This window comes from Ooceraea biroi, chromosome 7 (genome assembly GCF_003672135.1).
Source record: "Ooceraea biroi isolate clonal line C1 chromosome 7, Obir_v5.4, whole genome shotgun sequence".
NCBI lineage: Eukaryota > Metazoa > Arthropoda > Insecta > Hymenoptera > Formicidae > Ooceraea > Ooceraea biroi.
This window is the reverse complement of record NC_039512.1, coordinates 12,908,123-12,928,685: the sequence shown is the minus strand read 5'-3', so window position 1 is coordinate 12,928,685 and position 20,563 is coordinate 12,908,123. Positions and strand designations below refer to the sequence as shown.

The following is a 20,563-nucleotide window of genomic DNA, read 5'->3' as shown; positions in this document are numbered from 1 at the left end:
TGAATAATACTTAATTTTTTATTTGCAGGTAACACGTTGTATCAGTCAAATCGATTTCAAGGTTTAGTAATTTAATAAAACTGAAATTTATTTTTTGAAAAATATATCTTACATTCTCAAAAAAATGGTAGTATATGCATAGATAAATGTAATAAGATAAACATAAATATATTATAAAAATGTATAAAGTTAATAATTACAATAGAGTGTTAAAGATTAATTTCTGAGCCATCAAACTTAAACGACGCATATTATATTTATGCAAGAGTATTTTACATTAGATCTTTAAAACATTATATTAGAGAAATGTATATATAAGTTTTTCTGTGGTTGAGCCACCCGTTACAACCACCCTATGTAGAGGAGCTCGAACAAATTGGCCGACGAGAACGATCAATAAGTGGAGGTGGACTGTTTTGTTGGCCAACGCAACGCTTTGCGTGGCAAAGACGTTTCGCGACGCGCGTGAATCATGTTGCGGTAATTTCTGCTGTCCCGAAGTGCTGTGGATTTTTTCTCCCAGTTCCAGTTTGTCAAGCATAGTAAGTATATAATAATCCAACAAGTACTCAGGGATCACAGGAACGCAAAGTAAAGCTTATAGCTTTATGGCTGTTCGAAAGCTAAAGATGTTTTTTAACGATATTCGAATCATTGATTTCTTTATTTTCTTTGAATTCGCATCAAATACTACAAACATTGATTCTTCGAACATTGATTTCTTATAATATTAATTCTTTAAAATAATGTTGTAAATATATTAGATATATTTTAGCGTTTCAATAGCAAATGATCAATATTAAAAAATTTGAATATTAATTATTATAAAAATTACTCAAGAAATCATATGTTTAGTTTGAATTATGATTCGAAATAAACTACATCGTAATTCAGTAATAATCGATGTTCTATTCTTGAAAACAGGTGTTTTGTTATAGTTTTATTATAGATAGATAAGCATATAGTAAATAACATGTTTTTCTATTTAAAAGAGGGATTTTAAATAGGAGGAACAATTTTAGCGACAATGGCATCGTTGGAGGACAGTTGGAAGGAAGCTACGCAAGACCTGAACGCCGCGGTCTGCGACTCTTGGTTCACGCGGCTGCAAGAGGTCTACTCGGAAGAAAAACGCACGTACCATAACCTGGACTCGCTCAGGGAGAAGCTGAATCATTATTACGAAATCAAGAGCAACCTCAAGAATCCGCGAGCCGTCCTGTTGGCCATATTCTTTCAAAAGTAAGTAGTGATAATATAAAATGACCTTTTTTTATTATATATATATATTTTATATTTGATTATTATAAAACTATTAATTAAATTGTTAACGACCAAGAATTTTGTTGCAGTTTCGAATACGATCCCAAAGCTCTGGACGGCGAGGACAAGAATCTCGAGCATTTCAATGCTTTCGCGGATGAAGTCGAGATACCATCAGTGAGTACAAGAGTTTGAATTAATCTAAATAATTAATTTTTTACTAATTGTTAAGTTTTTAGTCTTCATTTAGTTACCGTTTATTACAAGTTTTTATATTATATTTTTATTATTACAACTTGTCAGCTTTTTATATTCGTAACTATGACAAAGCGATGCTCTTCCAGGATGCAGAGCTCAGAGAGGAAACGTGCTCTCTGCTGAAAGTAGCCGCGACTCACAGCACCGAGGCGCACAAAGTTGGTGGTGCCTTTGGCGGTGAGGACGCTCATTACTTTCTCGATCTGGACATGGCGGTACTCGGATCCTCTCCGGACACTTATGCCGAGTACAGAGAGCGGATACGCGGGGAATATTCCTTCCTCAGCGAGCCTATGTACACGGCACTGCGACTGAAAGTGAGCTTTTACTTCGATAGAAGAAGCAAAGAATGTAATTAAATGCTTCCCGTCGTTACGCTAATCTTCGTACGTTTAGGTGTTGCAGAACTTCCTGCAGATCCCGAACATCTTCGCCACCATGGAGTTCCGCGATAAGCTGGAGGAGCAGGCGCGCCAGAATATCGAAGCGGAAGTGGAGCTGTTGTCTTAGAATCCTGTCGTCTTTGCTTCGCACCATCGACGGTTCCCTTTGCGCGCTCGCTGCTCGAGGCCAGGAATCCGCTTCGATCATATTCACCGAGGGCTTTCAGCAGATGCAGTAATAATGTCAGGAAGGATCCCGACGCCTACCTCACGGAGATACACTCGTCGCCGCGCCGGTTCGTCGCGGAATCATGAAACGAACGTCGAATGCGAATCTCTTGTGAATACGGGAACAGGATGTTAGTGTTAAATAATTTACGTTACTCGTTCCGTATTGTTGATTTACGGTGATCTGAGTTGAGCTTGAATATCTCAATACATATAAATCGCTGTGTAATATTTTCTCTCTTAATAACTAAATATAAATTTATTTGAAAGATCGTCAGATCTTTCTTACGCGCACAAGCTTTCAATTGCTCATGGCGAGAATTGTTCTTGTTATTCCTTTGTTAGTTTAGTACCTAATTATTCTTTTGTTGATAATTATTATCAATTTAGCAATTTTTCGTTGAAATTGTCTTTCGACTTTATGGAGGGGAGTTGAGAGTGAAAATTGAAAAAGTAATGAGCGATTTATTATTGCGTCGTTTAGGACTTGTGAATGGAATTGACATGTCGATAAATGTAATATGAGTATATTTTAGAAAGTGTATATTTTCACCACTGTGTGTAGAGATGAGAAAATCGAAATTGGGAGGTACGCTTTGTGCTTCTCGTTGTGCGGCGAGACACCTTTCCGTGTTTGCATTTTCGAAGATTCTTTGATAATTGATCTGATGTTCTCCGGAGTGCTCCGGAGACTTTGGACAATTTTAAAAGGATTTGAAAAATTGCCGGAGAGAGAGAGACGATAACATGTCCATGGATCTTCAGAGATCTTCGAAACAAGCTTACATTACTTTAACTACGGCAACACGTTGCCGCATTTTATGCAAGTTAAAATTAATCAACGCTGTAACAAAGTGTATTTTAAAGCTCGTATTGAAGTGTTAATGAAGAGAATTGTTAAATAATAATTAAGATGCGGCAATGAATGTCCGCAATCCAAAAAATGGCTGGTGGAAATATTATAAAAATGTGCAATGGAATAAAGATGATTATTAAATATACATTTGTCTCTATTCATTTTGTAATAATATGTTAATTATCTACAAAAAAGTAAGAAATTTAATTATAACTCCTTCCTCAACAATTGCAAGGGTTTTATTTTATGCTTTGAAGCTCTTATCAGTAAATAAGTATTGTTTATAAAGAAGTATTTTTAATCTTGTCTTCATCGATCTATCCTCGTAGCGTTTCTAAGTAACTGATGATCGTTTACCTTAGATACATTAACATATATCCTTGCAGTAACTGGCTGGTTATTCAACATCGTTGCGACAGAGTGGGAAATTCTTTCGGAAATACTAAAGATTTGTTTTTATCATTTACCAATTTATCATTAGAAATCAATTCGTAAATCAATGCCTTTTCAACTTGAAGTAAATGAGAAGACTTGCGATGATAATGAGGTAAAACGCTCGTGTCGTATATAAGGTGTTCCTTCAAATTACATTCTAAAAATATTGACAAACGTAAAATAATTTTTCCTTTAGAATATTACAATTAGGATTGTTACAAGCTGTGCAATATTTGTTGTACGTACAGGATGTTTGAAAGTATAAATGATATAAAAAAAATAGAAAATATTAACTAAATAAAAAAAAAGACTATAAGGTTTTTTTTCGGAAGAACAGGATTTTAAAATTTGTATAATAATAGATTGAAATGTGTTGTAGGTGCCAAAATATCAGAATAATTATCGCATGGAACCCCGGCATCCGTTTAAAATCGATTTAGTCGATAAAATCGTGAAGTCGGTGATGAACAATCGTCTAGACGAAATTTTATACGACGATGCGGAAGTTACGAAATTGTGCGGCGACCTTGCATCGGAGATACGGCGACGTGTGAAGAAACTCAATTTTGACAGGTGCATGTACAATTCATAAATAAATTTCTAAATTTCTAAATAATTTCTAAATATTTTTAGAAATTAGAAAAGAAAATATATATCGAGTTGGTCCGAAAATCCGTACGGATCGTTTTAGCAAAATTTAAACGCAAAGCTTTGTATTAAGAATTAATTGACGGACTTTTACTTTTAGGATTGTTACAAGCTGTGCAATATTTGTTGTACATACAGGATGTTTGAAAGTGTAAATGATATAAAAAAAAGAAAATATTAACTACTTTTCAGCTAATCCAACATATTTACCAAAAAATCAGTTCGCTTATTTATATTACTCGTGAAACTACTCAAACATTTCTGAAGTGCAAGAGAATTTGTTAACATAATGAAGAAAAGCGAATTTTCATTTTTATATTCCGTACATTATTTTAAAAGAACACAAATATATTTCTAAAATCTATTGCTCTACATTAATGTATTCTTAAATTGAACTTTTTGAAATATTTTATCAAACTCGTGATTCGTGTTATCTATTATTGTTTCCAGACATAAAATTGTCGTCATCGTCACGATCATCGAGAAAACTAGTCAGTCGTTTGAAACGACAGTAGGTTTCCTGTGGGACACCGAGAAGGATAATTACTCCGTTTTTTCCTTCGAAGGCCGGACTTTTCATGCCGAGTGCTGTGTGTTCGGTCTCAACTACGAATAATATTTTATTGTTGAAGAAATCAATTACGAAAAGCGCGTGACGCGAACAGACATAAAATATCACTTCTAATGGATGCGATATAGTGAGCACCGTTATAATTATACGGTATAATCTTCGAGAGACGAAAAAACTGGTTACATCTATGCGGAGATTGTGGAGATAGTCACGGATAGAAACGACACGAAAAATACCTCCGCCTGTCAGTTTGTCTTTTCATTTGAATACGCTCGGACGAATGCTCTCTTCTCAAGTAAAAGATCACACGAGATCAGAAAAGGTAAGTAATATTTGAAGAAAATCTTATTGCAAGTGTCGATAATTATAGCGAATGTCTCGATCGAAAATTCTCTCTCAGAAATAAATAGATTTGTTAGCTTCTTCATGATTTCTTCATTATTTCTTCTCGCTAACTTTTGCGTTTCAAGTTTTAGATAATTCTGTTTGTGACGGTAAAGCGGACTTGTAAAATGTACGGAAAGCTCGGTTTATTCATTTTGCTGGTATTTATTCTGCCGGAAGATACAAAATCGCGCATGATCAAAACTGTTAACCGCTTTAGATGCGACGCTGGTAATTCTTATCCTTATACTGGCATTAAAACGCCATATAGTAAAGTTTACAATGGTACTATAAATCACATTAATTTACCAAGTAAGTATTCATTGTTGTGCTCAAATAAAGTTTCAGTTTCCTTAAAATCAGTTTTGCTAAAAAAATCGTGAAATTGCGAATATTTATTAATATGAAGCTGATTTTGTCAAAATTATATCTATTTAAGTTTATTACAGTTATTCACTTCACTTGTTATTAGGCTTGTATTTGAATATCAAATCATCAAGCAATTTACACTATATTGTTATCTATCACTCTTTAAGATATTTACTTCATATACATGTAAAAATTCTAATAGAAATAAATACATCAGTTCAGTAAAGTATAATAACAAATTTAGAATTTGGTAAATCTTTTTCAGACTGTAAGCCATTGCAGATATGGCTGCTATGTCGACATGGCACGCGATTTCCAAAGACAACTAAGATCTTGGAAATGCTAAACATGACGCGCTTCCGAGATCTCATCGTGAATAATCACGAGATTGACCATCGTGAGTGACGAAACCCTGATACCTTTTAAATTCCTACAGTTCATAAGATTACGATGATGATCGTTATTCGATCATTAGAGCTGAATTTTCACTAATAGCTCTATTTACGATTTTTAATGTTTTTTTCAAGGCGGACAGTTGTGTCGTAGGAATCTAAGGGCGCTGAAAAGATGGAGGTCCTTTCCCGAGCTTGATGCGACGAAAGGGAAACACTTATCACTGCAGGGTAGAAAAGATCTGTCATCGCTCGGCAACAGACTCCGTAGGAAATTCCCAGAGCTCTTCGTTGAAGATGTGCCAGAGAAGTATAAGGTAACATTGTAACAATCTAAAGAAGAATCACTACTTCACTAGTTCACGGGCGGCGCGGCGGTGAAACGCTATGTTCATCAGAAGTATCACATTACAATAATTTATACTAATTAATGCGCATATATGCTGTTATAAGCAATATGTCACTGCGTCTGCTGAAGAACCTTGATATTATTAATATGTCGATGAAGTAAGAACTGGTTCCCTTTGAGAAGTTGGTGAGACGTAATGTCATTATTCCTTTCATATTTTCTTTTCCGTTGTACATAATAATTTGAAGACAAAGTATCGTTATTAAGTCAGTATCAATAATTACAAATATATTATATAGTTTGAGTTTGTATTTTTTACGTTTCTTGTTTTGATGGCTAATAATATTAATTGTGTAAGGAAAGGAATTAATTTCTCGATCAATTTCCAATATAATGTTTGTCCGCTTTGCAGTTTAGATCGACAAACACGCCACGTACTATTGACAGCATGATGTTCTTTGTAAAAGGATCTTTCAAAGATACATTCTCAGTTAAATTAGAAGTAGGGTCAGCCTCCAATGACACTTTGCTGAAGGTAATGAATACAAGATTGGGAAGCTACTTAGAAACTAATCAGAAGCTGTTTTTTTTTAAGAAAATATTAAATACAAATTAAGTATTCCAATTTTATTAATTAATTAAATTTAATTAATTAAATTTTTAAAAACTTTCAAAGAGGTCAAGAAGTCTCCATGATTGAGGAAGGAACAAAATAAAATACCACAGATTTTCAATGCGGGATAAATATAAGATAGAAAAAAATCTTTGAAAAAGGAAGCTTATTTATTATTTCTTTACGAAATATTAATATATATTTTCTCTTAGATATATGAAAATTGCGAACCGTGGGAAAAAGAGCGCTTTAGCAAAGAAGTGACAGCATTCATAAACGGTTCGGAAATGACGAAAGTCATTACCGATATTAGTCGACGACTCGGCTTTGTGAACAACATTAGCAAAGGCGAGTACTTATTAAGCATAACATGACAATTAATCTCCAATCACTAATTATTATAATTAATGATATTTTATTCACAACAGAAGATGCATTTCTGCTTTACGACATGTGCCGCTTCGAGAGAGCTTGGCAACCGAGCAAGGAGTCACCCTGGTGTGCCGCGTTCACCGATGAAGACATGCACGTCTTCGAGTACGAGGAGGACCTCTACCATTACTACAGCGTCGGTCCGGGAAGAGAAATCAATAGCAAACTTGGGTGTCACCCTCTTCGCGACATGGTCGATCGTTTTACGTAAGTCACGTCCTAATTTGCAGCTTAAATCAGACTTGATAATCCTCCTTTTCTTATTTCAATTCCAATTGAAATCCTGCAGGAAGCTGGAGAACGCAGAGGACAGCGACGAACCGAGAGGCGTGTTCTACTTCACTCACTCGGAAATGATTATGCTGTTCTACAGCGTGATGGAAATTGGCAAGAATCCCGTTCATCTTACCGCCTCAAACTATCGGGACATGCAACATAGAAATTGGAGAACTTCCTTATTGGTGCCGTTCGCCACGAACTTTGCGACTGTATTTTACAGGTGCGATCTTAACAGTTTTTTTATCAGGATTATTTTTGCTGTTGAAATAATCATAGAAATTTGTTTTTCGTTTCAGGTGCGATTCCAGCGACTCTCCCTTCAAGATTGCCTTCTATCTAGCTGAGAAGCCTTTAACTCTGGAGGGCTGCAACAATGGAGTTTGCGATTGGGCGCAGCTGAAGAAGAAGCTGGTCCCCATCGCTGCCAACTGCAGCACAGAAGTTTGTTGGAAAACATCGTAAATTAACATTTGTTTTAATGGGACTGATAAAATTTGTTGATATTCCGCAGGATTGCATAACGCAGTTGGAAAATTGTGATAGATAGAGACTGTGATTGCATGACTGTGGTTATCAATTTTTGGATTTGGATTTGGAGCAATAATTAAAAAATATATTCTTTTACTGTTAAATTGAAAACTGATACATGGAAATGTATACATTTTAGCTTGCACAATAAATATTTCTTTAATTGGCAGAAGAACATTTTAATTCAAATAAAGATACTAAATGAACGTTCTACTTTTTTTTTGTTTTTAGTTTTCTTCAGTTGTTTTTATACCGCAACCTCTCAAGTACTTCATCTATCGTACTTCATCGATTTTAATAGCAATTACGTCACCCCGTTCTAATAACCCCGAACGTTAATGTACATTAATGAAACAAGAACAGATCGCTTGCAGAGTTATGCACCACCAACTCTTACATTCCTAACAAACCATGGCAATAGAAATTCGCGTCAGATTTATTGACAAGAAGAAAGAGAAACGAAACTTTCCCTCAAACAAAATTAGTGAATGCTCGCGTTAAATTGGGGTGCGGCGACGCCCCGCGTGTTTAATCAGGTCACTAACTCGCAGGTCGAGCAGCAGGTCGCGTCAGCTGGACGTCACAGCAAGCGCCAGATGTTGTACAGGCAGGGCAAGCATTTGTCTAGGTGTACTGGTCTAGTCGCCTAGTGCTGTTGCTTGCCTATGAAATAGCGGAGCTCGCCGACCTCGCGCGACAGTGCCGCGTGAACCGCCGTGGCGAACGGTGGTTCGAATGCTGTCACGTGATTGCACGGTATGCATGTTAATTGTTTATATCGCGAGTTATATCATTCCTTGTCGTATATTTCTCTCGCTGGTTTCATACTTGTGTAACTTGAGTGACTCACGTCTGGTGTCGAGCAAGGTTCCCTTGTGCCGGATCAGATCTACCCTGCGAAACTGTGCGTTTTTCCGAGTGTCAAGTTTCTAATTTTCATCTCTGATTTCTAGCAACCAGGATCACTGTGGATACTTCCTTGATCGCGCTTTTGCGTTTCTGCAATCCTGCAAACGTACGTGATTGATCGGGGTTTTTTTGTTGTGTTGCATTTTAATGTGTTGAATGTTATAAGACTATATAATCTCTTAGTACATGCTTAATATGCTAATATATAAGAGTATAGAATGCAGTCATGCGTATACTAATATATAATAGTAATGTACATTTTTTTATGTTAATATTAATAATTTAATTTTTCTTGCGCTGCACTCTTGAATATTGTACTTAGATATTAAATTAGTTTAGTAGTTAAGTAAGAGATAATTACACTTAGACTGCACACTGCATCATTGAAATCTTGGATCTAGTATTTTATTATTAATTATTTATTTTACTAGATTTAGTATTTTTAAACTAGATTGTTCGTTTAAAAATTTTTGAATAATTGAAATCTTAAACACTGAAATTCTAAAATTGGAGATAAATTGCTCGTAAATTATTGCATTCGTTTAAATACTGCGGACAGTTGTTTAAACAGTTGGACATTTTAAAGGTGAGGTACTAAAACCGATTTCTCACATTTCTTCGGTGTTAACTCACACCAGACATCCTAAAACATTCGATCAATAAACAGATTTCCAAATTGAGATTCCAATGTTTGGAATGTTTTCTCATATTTTCAAATAAAGTAACATTTTTTAATTTTGAATTGTTTCTCCAAAATTTTCAATCCTTGAGATTCTCAGATCCTATATTCAAAAATTCAATTCAACTCAAAAATTCTCAGAATGATGGACGAGATGAATTATCTCCGGAAACGCTTGATTCGCGACCTCAGTTAACGTATAAAATTAACATATTGCATTCTATAGCGCGTGCCAGATGACAATATAATTCGTACTCCGGATTAAATATCACGCAATGAATCGCATGCGATCACATTCTTCCTGTTGGTCGGCATGAAAGTGCGCAGTATTTGCTCTCGATGCGTTGCGTAATTTATGATTCGCCTGCGCGATCAATCGCGCTGCTTCGATGATCGAGCGACGTTGAATTTCACTAGAAACGAATAAAATCCGCGCGCAAAATACGAATAATTATTGCTGTTCTCCTACTCTAAGAATCATCGAGCGTGACCAACGTCGCCGTCCTACTTTCGTGAACAATTGTCGCGAACGCGCGCGGTCTATCGTTCCGCGATTTATTACCCGTGCGTGATGCTCCACAATCGGAGGGAAGTCCTTGCTGAAAAACATTTAATCCATTAAGAAAACTACCAAGAAAATAAAAGCAAGAGAGAAGAATAAAGACAAAAATTTTACAATCTTTCGAAGTTTAGAATACTGCAATCGCAATTCTTCCAACGACGTAATTTACAATTTGATGAAATTAAATAATTGTCGGAACTGATGATCAAATGAAATAATAATAAAAAGTCTCTCAGGGTCTAAAGACTCGAGAAGTTTAAGCCCGAGAGGTGTCAAAACTTTAGCCAATAGCTAAGCCTACTGCGCGCGGAGACGTAAATGTCTTCTACACACTGTACATACGTGTTACCTTCGAGGTAACGCTCGTGAGGCAGCGGGCGTGTAATGGGTTTCACATTGAAATGAGATTGCAGCAACGCTGGAGACGGCGGAGTGGCACTTGATCCTCGCGGACACGAGAAATTAAGTATAAGTAGGCCAAGCAGTAAAGTCGTTAGAGCGAAAGAAGTCTCCGCTAAATCGCGCCATTGTCAATTGCATTGTCGTCGTTGCCATTACGTCCAGGCTATTTCTGATCCGTTCTGCGATCATTCCGGTTGCGAAATCCCGAAGATGGCTCACTGTGCGAGAGGAGTTTCTCGTCGGAACCGGTTTCCGCGTAGGCAGCATTGTGCAAGCAATGTATATAGCTTCAATAGCTTCACTCTTCCTCTCTCTCTCTCTCACAACGTTATCCTTGGCCTTCGCGTCAACCTGCCACATATACATTACGCTCTCTCACGGAAGTCCGAATCTTTTGGAACCCCGAGAACTTCGAAATTGAATATCTTACGATCCCTTAAACTTTTCTTCCTCGAAGTTTTTCGCGTTCTCTGAGATCGTTGAAGGAAAATTTTAATTTTCTTCACGGAAGCATCGGAACTCGTACAAATATAGATTTGCAGATTTTAAAGAGACTCTTTTGCAAGCATCGGTATTATTGCATGTTGCTGCAGCTATGATGTGGATACGTCATCCATCGTATTCTCGCTAATTGATCGTATCAAGACGTGCTTGGAGCAGTCCTAACAGCCTTTGGCAAACGAGCGAGAATACGCGCGAACGTGCTTCCGGTTATGTAATCACCGGTGCTGCGTTACGTTAGCTTCCCCGCAGGCAATAAGTTGAATTCCGCGATGTCGTCAGCCGGCGGCAAACTCCGGTTTTACGGCGATCCGTGAAACGAGAAAAGAAAAATACTTTTCCGAGAAGCCTGCTGACCTCGCGACGGCCCGTTAAAACTGAAGATAAGGCTGAAGATCGAAGATTAAGTTTTGCGACATTTTACCTTTACGAAATTTTGTCATGAAGTTTAAATAATACGCAACTTAATTATTGCGAAATGCATGAACAATGAATTTTATTTAGATTATTTTATTTTATTTGATGATGCTTGCCGTGTTTCTAATATTTATAGATTATACTTATTATATTATCATCGCAGGATCAACTTTCGCCGCACAATGCGCGCGTTGTTGCTGCCGTTGATCGCATCGCTCTTGGCCTGCTCGAGCATTCGCAGTGTGCTAGCACGCGACGCCGATTTCTGCTTCGCGGACGAGGATGACCCATACTTGTACATGGCCACAAAGACCGCCTACCATTTCGTACATGGAGGCAAGACCCGGTTCCAGAATGTGCCGAGTGCGTATCTAAAATCGAATCAATTTTCTTTCTTCTTATATTTGATTTCTGTACTATATTATTTTTTATGATTATGATGTGCAAAGATATGTTTTTATATTCATGTATTCTTGAATTTCTTTAAGCGAGATAAATTTTTTTAATTTACGCTTTTGTTCTACTCTTCTTTCTTCGTATTCTTCTTTCTCATTTTTTGCCGTTTGACAGATTGCCGGCCGGCGCAGATTTGGATGCTCGCCGCACACGGTACCCGTTGCCCAACCATCAATGAAATCAACGAAATCGTCGGTTTAACTGAACTCAAAGAGCAGATACTCCACAATCATGAAATACGTGGTGGTAAGTGTTTAGCACCGGCCTTCTTCCATTTTTATTATAAAGTTAATAATTAAATTATTATAAAGTTAATTATTATTTTAGTCTGTGCAAAGATCACCATGTCTGAAGTATCATATCATTACATCTATGTCAATTAATTCGGATGTTCGGTTTTTTAATTGCTTCATTTTTCGTACAGATGGTCACATGTGCAACCGAGATCTAGAAAACTTGAGAAGATGGCGACCAGACGAATATTTAGCGCCACAGCGAGCGGAAGTCCTGACGCCGCAAGGAGTGGAGGATATGAGGCTCCTGGCGAGAAGATTGCAAAGCAACTTCCCGGAATTGCTACTGCCCAGCGCCAGCAACATCACATCCGCCAATTATAAGGTATTTCTTCATCGATCGTATCTTGATGAACACGTATTGATGAGATTAATCCTATCGAGTAAACTTTGATCGATGAGTATCAAGTAAAAAGAGATCGCAGCCATATGGGACGCGATTAATTTTCAGTTCCGTGCTACTGAAGCACGCGACAGTATGGCATCCTTCATGGAGGGACTATTTGGGAGCAGAACGGCGATACTTCCCGAGGAAAGTTCCCTGAATGACACATTGCTGACCGTGAGTGCACTTTTATTTATACATTAAAACTTTTGTTTGAATTCAATAAAAGTAAAGAAAAAGTCGTAAACTGAATAAAATCCAATTTACTAATTGAATCTAAAGCTTGTTGAATAATTTGTAATAACGTAGTAAATTAAATTAAATGTGATTAATATTTAATTTAATATTTAACCCGTAAATTTATTTTAAGTTATGATGTTAACACGAATTTAAGAAGCATTCTTGAATTTCAGACACACTTTACAAATGATTCGAATACTTTTTGGAAACAGCATTTAATTTTTTATATTTACTCTTTTATAATCGAATTAATTAAAAGTGGCTTGTCACTTTTATATGCCTCAAATCGCATTCTGTGTAATTCATTTCGCAGGCATACAAAACGTGCTCTGTATGGGAAAATGATAAAGATGTGCAGCCGTTTGAAAATACGGAAGGCAGCAAATTCGACGCCGGGCCGGAACTTCAGAATCTCCTGAGGAACGTCAGTCGACGACTTGGTTTTCTCTACAATATCTCTACTGGTGAGTAAATGCATTGATTTTTAAATAATAAATCTGCTTCTGTGTTAAGTATCTTAAATGAAAAGTTAAATTAAATTAAATGTATATATTTTTTACATATTAATATAGAATTATGCGCGTTTGTTTAAAAATATTTAATGCAAACTCCTAGAAAAAATTGTTGCCATGTACGATGCGTGTCGATACGAGAAGGCCTGGGCCGTCACTAAACTTTCACCTTGGTGCGCCGTCTTCAGCAAGGATGAACTCCGCATTCTGGAGTATAGGGAGGACCTTTATTACTACTACAAAGCCGGCTATGGGCGAGATATTAATAGCCGTCTAGGATGTCCTTTGTTGCATGACATGATGCAACATTTCTGGTAGCCGCACACAACTTAATTGTTGAATCTCGTTTACTTTAGTTCATTAATTATGATCATTTTATTGGATCTTTTGGTTGTTGAACTTGTTGAACAACTTTTCACAAATAACTTGCAACTTAATTCCTTACAATTAATTTAGTGTTTAAAAAAGAATGAAGTAATACAGTATTCCGACAAATGAACACAAAATGTTTAATTAGCATAATTTGCATATTCTGAATTCTTTTATATTTTAACTCTTTAAAATGATTTTCTATATATTAATATATATATATATATATATATATATATATATATATATATATAATATAAACTCATACGTATTTTAATTACAGGAATCTAGCACGTGACGAGACATCAAATGAGCCTGCGGGTATTTTTTACTTTAGTGACGTCATCAGTCTGCAGAATCTTCTGACTACAATGGGCATAAACGAGGATCCGATGCCATTAGCTGCTTTCAACTTTAAAGACATGGCCAGGCGACAATGGCGAACATCTATGATATCACCCTTCGCCGGGAATCTCGTCGCAGTGTTTTACAAGTAAATACACGCTTTCTTTAATTGCATACTATCCCCCTCCAATTTCTTGTGGAGAAAACATTCACCGTCATCCGCTCTTATTTATTTCAATTAAATTATCCAAAATAATCAAAGATCTGAATTCGCTCGTAAAAATTATATCTAAATTTCTAAATACCAAAAGATGCTAATTTAAGGTCTCGTTGCAGATGCAATGACATCACTGATCGCAATAAAGTGATGTTTTACTTGGCGGAGAAACCAGTGCGATACGAAGGCTGCCAAGTGGGTCTCTGCGACTGGCAGTTCCTGAAGAGTAAATTCGGCGAGCTGGCCTCAAGTTGCAAGCTGGATATCTGCTGGAAAGGAAACACGGCGCCTTCCAGTTTTCCAAATTCCATAGCAGTTTTATTAGCGTATGCTGTTCTTTGCCTTGGCTACCGACAATTGTAAATAATCCGTAAATAAGCCGCTATCGCAACTGTCAAACGTTGAATTGTAAAGTACTAAGTAGAAACTGCTGAATCTATACGTTTTTAAGAGTTTGAAGCTAATAGAAGCTTGAAAGAGTCGATAGTAAATTCTTTTCAGCCAAGAAAAATTTGGCAGAATAGATAACGTGTGCCTATTAAAACTATTATTTATTAAAAACATATAATGATTGTTAACATAAATGGCATTTATGTGTATGGCATTTATATATTATATATTATAATATATTAACGAAAACGTTAACGGAAACGTATGTGCATTTTTAATAATCGTCTGTATTTTGTCGTAATTAAATAACATAGTTAATTACTATTATATCATTATTAACATAATTAATAATGATATAATATTAATTTGCATAATTACATCTTAAAAATATGTACAAAAGAAAATTTTATATCTGTGTGATAACGACTTCTCAGAGTTTCGAGACCCTGAAAATCAAGTTTTATTAGTTTCACCAATAGATCTGTTACTGAAGAGAAACGCTGTAGAAAATAAAGACAATAAATTATAGATAATTATGTTACTCATGATTTTGCAATAATTTTGCGACTTTACAAACAGATTAAAAGTATATCATATTAGAGTAAATAAGAATTGCAATATGTGCAATATGTTTATCTTTTTATATATATTTTATTTTTACAAAAATTAATAATTAGTTATATACATCATACATTACATGTAATGTATGATATACTTCCTAATTTGCGGTATATTTTAAGTATAATAATTCTTTATATGAGATATATTTTCTGATATATTTATTATATTTATATTTTACTTTTATATATATATATATATATATATATCTTCCTCTTATTGCAATTAGCAGTTTGTAATACTAATCAGGAATTATTTGTGTAGCAAGATGCGTAACTTCTAATTGTAGCTGTTGTTACTCCCTGATTTCTGTCTTCTTTCACTCCTGTTCAATTCCTATTGTAACTTTAATGAAATTCGATATTGTAATACAAGTGTAAAGTGCGTAATTGTATGCAGGAATATTTTAACATCTACAATTTATGTTACAATTTCTATATTTTATATAAATATGTACGTGCTTCCGCGCTTTAACTTTAATCTCATGTATAAGTATTTTTCCAGTTATTTCTATTTGTTCTAGCTTCCTGCTTCTTCTAATTGTAACATTTATTGAGAAGACGTTAGTAATCGAAAAAAATAATCTGTAATATTTTCATCCATGTCTTGTATAAAGAAAACAGAAATAAAGTATTATGTATAAAATATATAACTGAAACGAGGAATTAAACATTCTTTTTCTTTAATCTTTATAAGTTAATTTTTTGAATCTAAAAAATACTGGATACAGAAATACTGGATACAGATCTTGTGCAAGAGAAGTAGAACACCGTTGTACTTTGAAGTAGCAAATAACACGAAACCCAGTCAGTCATCCGGATGGAATGCTTTTGAAGAAAACTTTTCTGCGGAGTCCTTGCAGAAAGTCCTTAAAAGGATGTACGGAAAATGCACAGAAAAAAGGGAGAGAATCTTCGACTCACAGAATGTGGTCATTGTGGCAGTAACCCACATCGGACTATGTGTCGGCAATCATCGCGTTGCTCAAATGCGGAGCGAATGTACTCGATCCATAATGAATTCGATCGGACGGTCTTATATGTCCTTACGTGCCCTGATCGCAGTGGGAACGAAGTGATCTGTCTTACTGAATTTGTTCTCATGACTTCATCTATTTCTCAGCAGCTTGTCACACGAGAGGCGATTTTGATCTGATCATTCTCATGATCTTAATTGGCCATAAATGTAAGAAAATACAAAGACTTACTAGGGATGCAGCAATGTATTTTTCTATTTACAATATATTATTATACATGACACAGCCGGCACTTAATCATACAAATCTAGCGAGAGATGAAGTTAACGATGGGAGGATCATCAGCTAAAAGACGTTTGCGGGCTTCCTGAAACGATTCTACGTTACGAAGAATACCCAAACCGGTTTGTCCACCCTAATGGTCTGGGTCCTTAACCTTCTCGCGCAAAGACAATGATTTAACTGCAGCGCCCGGGCTCACGCAAGATAAACCCACGCGCCTCCTTTCATGGCGGTGCGTGATCTCGCCAGACATAAATCTTCAGAGATAAAAGACGACCCGGCGACACCTTCGTGTCCATGTTGTGTTATGCTAATTCGCGAGAATTTAGATACACAAAATATCGGCTGATCCACTGACACTTGGCACTAGTGATACTGAAATTCGAATGATTTGCTGCAGCATGACTGATATCTGTGACAGCCATCTTGTCCTTGTCTTCTTTGCCTCTCGTTAAAGGGATCCTTGAAAATTGTTCACAACCGGAATCCACGAGATCGTCCAGATAACTTAACTAATATGGCAATAGAGTTATTAAGGCTTTTGCTTGAGATGAGCTATCTAGCTCATCTCACTGAGATCGTTCCATATGTTAATGCCTCATGGTCCAACTTATCCGTTCCTTTACCTCGCAAGGAGGAAAGTCTATTTTTAGAATCCTGCGCGTACAGAGTCTTCTGTATGTCCAGTCCTGTCGACAACTTTGCGAGATTTTTAACGTTGGTTATCTTCAAAACTGACAACACGAAGCTTAAGGTTCAGATAAAGTTGGCGTTGTCTTTTGATATTTTTAACTTGGGATCTTTAATCATCTCCCAAAGGAGAGGAAAGCTCTATGTTGAAAATAAGGATTGAGCATGTGAATCAAGATGATAAACACGCCATACGTTCTTGACATATCTTCTGCACCAACATATTTTCTTTCTTCTTTTCTATGAACCAAAGCAACGCAAAGCAAAGAACGTCACATCTATTTTGTTTTAAACGCAGAAAGTTAGAACGGACAGACGGCGCGAGTACTTTCTCCGGGCTATAAAATTTATCTGCGATGTGGCATGCGAAATAGATTCCAGCCATTTATTAGCACATCAGCAGCTCGTCGCGACAACTCCCAGATTTTTCTCCGTGGGTGTCGATAAATTCCGATACACTTCCGGCATCCGAGCGTTTAGGATGAATTAATGCAGACATCAGAAGCGTTTGCGTAATCCGGGATGGGCCAAGCAAGCGTGTACCTTTGCGCTTTCACATCTTTCTACGATTCTTTCTTCTCTTTCCTCTTTTCACGCTTTGAAGTTTAAACGCGTAAGGTATATCCCTTTTATTGATCTGTTGAGTATAATAAAATGAGGTAAAGGACAGAAGAGAATTCCGACATCAAAATGTCGAACATCAACAGCGTTTGAGTTACGAGCAAGTGAATATGAAAGGTCACTCGTGAATTAGGCTTCAAGCGTGAAGATAAATAGCGGAACGTTACTCGTCGTTTAATTTATTTATTCCAGAAGAATTGAGCATGTATGGTACTCAGAACCACTGTGAAGAAGATAATACCAATGTTTAAGATTAAAAACGATTGTGTTTTCGAATTACAAGTAGCTTCTTCAATATTGAAGAGTATGCTCGATATCTCGAAAGCAAGGTGTTGATGCTAAAGACGTTTCTAGGTTCAACAAACTGGAGGTGAATTATGTATCGCGTTTTTTATCCCGAAAGTCCACTTCTGTAATTTATCTTAAATGTTAATATAGCCGAGAGTCAGCGAGGAGGGAGAGACGAGGCAGTTACGCACGTTATCGCGCCATTATACGCGATATTTCAAGCAAAAACGCAGTGAAACCCTAGTTTCGAATGCAGACCCGATGGACCAATGCTTGAAAAATTCGAGGCAGAACCTCGACCGGCGACGTGACGTCACCTGGCTTTACTCGTAAGAATTTCCGGGTCAGAATCGGAGCATGCCACCAAATTTCCTCGTTCGCCGTTCCCTCACCTACGTGAGCTCCCTTTCAAGCGGCTCTCACAAACATTGGGATACCTCGCGATGCGAATTAAGCTAGCTCGATTGAATTTCAATTTATTTTGGCGTCACATGCTGTAGATTGTAAATGAAATCTGGCATGATGCGATGATGATAATGTAATTTAATCGTGTTTAATCTACGCTATCGTCCGTTGTGCGCGCGACTTTACGTAAGTCCCACATATCTGCAGCAAAAATACGGTGAGCAACGAGTGTACGGACTCTAAACGACACGTAAATATTCATATCAATTCACTGACATCGTGAGGAACTGTCTTACGCCAACGGCATTCAAAACGCACGGCTGTTGCCGGAATGGCAACTAGCATGGCTAAAAACTTTTGTGAGAATTTTCAATGTCCTTCTTATACCGTACTCCTTATACAAGATACTTCAAATTTAACAATTTAGGTCAAATTAAAGCAAATTAGTTCATGTTTAAAATTATGTATATTTTAAAAGAGGGTCGTTTTAGAGAAACAAGCTGCAATCTTTAAATTGAGAGTGAAGTCTTAATCCTTCTTTCACATTTAAACAACTTTTATTTCAACGAAGTTTTGTAATTCAAACCTTTCATCTTAGTTAGTCTGAAAAGAAGCGTTATAATCAATGATAGTGTTGGCCAAAACCCTGATCTACTCCAACTCGATGAGAAATATCTCATTGTCAGCAAGTTTGGAAAATTTTGTATATTGTTGATATCATCTGTAACCAAATTATGCTAACAGGAACCACAACTTGCATCATCCTGCAGTTTAAAACTTTGCACAATTCATCCGAAAATGGGTGTCGGCCAAAAATATCTCGTCACGCGTGTCATAAAAATTTAAGATCTCACTTGATTTAGGAAATTGACTCGTGTTCTATATCATTATTAAATGGACGATCAACCGATGTCGTAAGTTTTATTTATTTTCCTATATCTTATTGTTATAAAATAAAAAAATAGTTGAAAAATATGGCGTTGTTGCGTTTACGTAATGCATATGTACAGCCTAAATTATGTTCTTCGCTCTTTTCTTGAATGGGGTTAATTGCGACTCCACAAATATAAATCATTTTGTATGTTTATCAAGCCGATAACATGGATCGCATTCTGCGCTCTTATCGGTTTCTCGTTCTGTCCTTACTTGGCTTCTTCGTAAATCTATCATCGATTGTTGAAATGAATAAATTCGCTTCCAGAAACGTGTCCAAACTCTCTCATCTTCCGTTTAAGTAACTTCATTTAAGATCCTACAACATCCTACTCTTTCGGCAGCGTCAGCAAATATTGATGTTAGATTCACTAGATGCGGACATAAAAAACAGGCAGATGTTTCAAAACTTAAATAAATATCGATAAGGAATGCGATTTCGAAACGAGAAGCCTAAATCTCTAAAAGAATTTTGAGTAAGGGAAAACTTTGCGTATCTCAAAAAACGGTCCTAATGCATCAGCTAAATTAGTTCTTTTAACTTAATCAAACTTATTTCCTAGTATTGTTAGGCAACTATTTTTATTTCAAGAAATGAACATGGAGAGGGAGAGGGAAAAGTTTTTCAAAACGTTTTATTAATGATTATTAATGAAAGGAATCCGAAAAAACCGGAATCGGAATGTTTTAATGTACAATTTACATGTTAATTTTTACCATTCTCTTAAAGGCCACATTTTATTCGAGATCTTATTTTTCACGATCTTTTAGTGTTAATTTAATTTTAGAACAAATTTATATTAGAATACCGCAATTGAGTATAAAAGATAAATAGTAGAAACTGCTTTTCTAGAAATTTCAGACTTGTATGAATAAAAACGTTTGCACATATCCTTTTAAAGCATTCATTACTGCACTTCCTTTATTGCTTTTGTATTCGGTGCAGACTGGATCAGTTGGAAGATTATTTACAGATAAAGTAAGGAAACTCCCCCGCCGAGAACGGTTAAATCCGATAAAAGGAACTTTATATTTCTCGGAAAGAATTCTTGTTGCACACAAAGCAGTGTCTCCAAACAGGGTGT

The 20,563-nt window shown here is 36.2% G+C and overlaps 4 protein-coding genes across 6 annotated transcripts; all 4 read left to right on the top strand.

Moving 5' to 3' along the window:
- The first annotated feature begins 212 nt into the window (after nucleotides 1-212).
- Nucleotides 213-3,133, top strand: LOC105279696. 3 transcript variants are annotated; one of them, XM_011339628.3, is made up of 5 exons: nucleotides 213-542; nucleotides 993-1,242; nucleotides 1,353-1,440; nucleotides 1,608-1,838; nucleotides 1,918-3,133. In XM_011339628.3, exons 2-5 carry the CDS (start codon nucleotides 1,028-1,030, stop codon nucleotides 2,029-2,031), a joined length of 648 nt encoding a protein of 215 aa, XP_011337930.1. In that variant the 5' UTR covers nucleotides 213-542; nucleotides 993-1,027; the 3' UTR covers nucleotides 2,032-3,133. The 3 variants fall into 3 exon arrangements, with proteins under 3 accessions (XP_011337930.1, XP_011337929.1, XP_011337928.1); XM_011339627.3 differs by having other exon boundaries at nucleotides 214-542; nucleotides 1,008-1,242; XM_011339626.3 differs by having other exon boundaries at nucleotides 217-542; nucleotides 1,023-1,242.
- Nucleotides 3,134-3,774: 641 nt separating this feature from the next.
- LOC105279694 (tctex1 domain-containing protein 1-A) lies at nucleotides 3,775-4,702 on the top strand. The gene is made up of 2 exons (XM_026971199.1): nucleotides 3,775-3,996; nucleotides 4,522-4,702. The coding sequence occupies exons 1-2, from the start codon at nucleotides 3,830-3,832 to the stop codon at nucleotides 4,685-4,687; spliced, it is 333 nt and encodes a 110-aa protein (XP_026827000.1). The 5' UTR covers nucleotides 3,775-3,829; the 3' UTR covers nucleotides 4,688-4,702.
- Nucleotides 4,703-4,789: 87 nt separating this feature from the next.
- On the top strand, nucleotides 4,790-8,192 carry LOC105279919 (multiple inositol polyphosphate phosphatase 1). Its single transcript, XM_020031809.2, has 9 exons — nucleotides 4,790-4,964; nucleotides 5,113-5,338; nucleotides 5,661-5,792; nucleotides 5,923-6,104; nucleotides 6,549-6,671; nucleotides 6,962-7,097; nucleotides 7,178-7,388; nucleotides 7,471-7,680; nucleotides 7,757-8,192. Exons 2-9 carry the CDS (start codon nucleotides 5,155-5,157, stop codon nucleotides 7,920-7,922), a joined length of 1,344 nt encoding a protein of 447 aa, XP_019887368.1. The 5' UTR covers nucleotides 4,790-4,964; nucleotides 5,113-5,154; the 3' UTR covers nucleotides 7,923-8,192.
- Nucleotides 8,193-8,758: 566 nt separating this feature from the next.
- LOC105279692 (multiple inositol polyphosphate phosphatase 1) lies at nucleotides 8,759-15,206 on the top strand. Its single transcript, XM_026971198.1, has 9 exons — nucleotides 8,759-9,003; nucleotides 11,622-11,821; nucleotides 12,029-12,160; nucleotides 12,339-12,532; nucleotides 12,659-12,769; nucleotides 13,146-13,296; nucleotides 13,448-13,658; nucleotides 13,997-14,206; nucleotides 14,395-15,206. The coding sequence occupies exons 2-9, from the start codon at nucleotides 11,641-11,643 to the stop codon at nucleotides 14,636-14,638; spliced, it is 1,434 nt and encodes a 477-aa protein (XP_026826999.1). The 5' UTR covers nucleotides 8,759-9,003; nucleotides 11,622-11,640; the 3' UTR covers nucleotides 14,639-15,206.
- The last annotated feature ends 5,357 nt before the right edge of the window (nucleotides 15,207-20,563 follow it).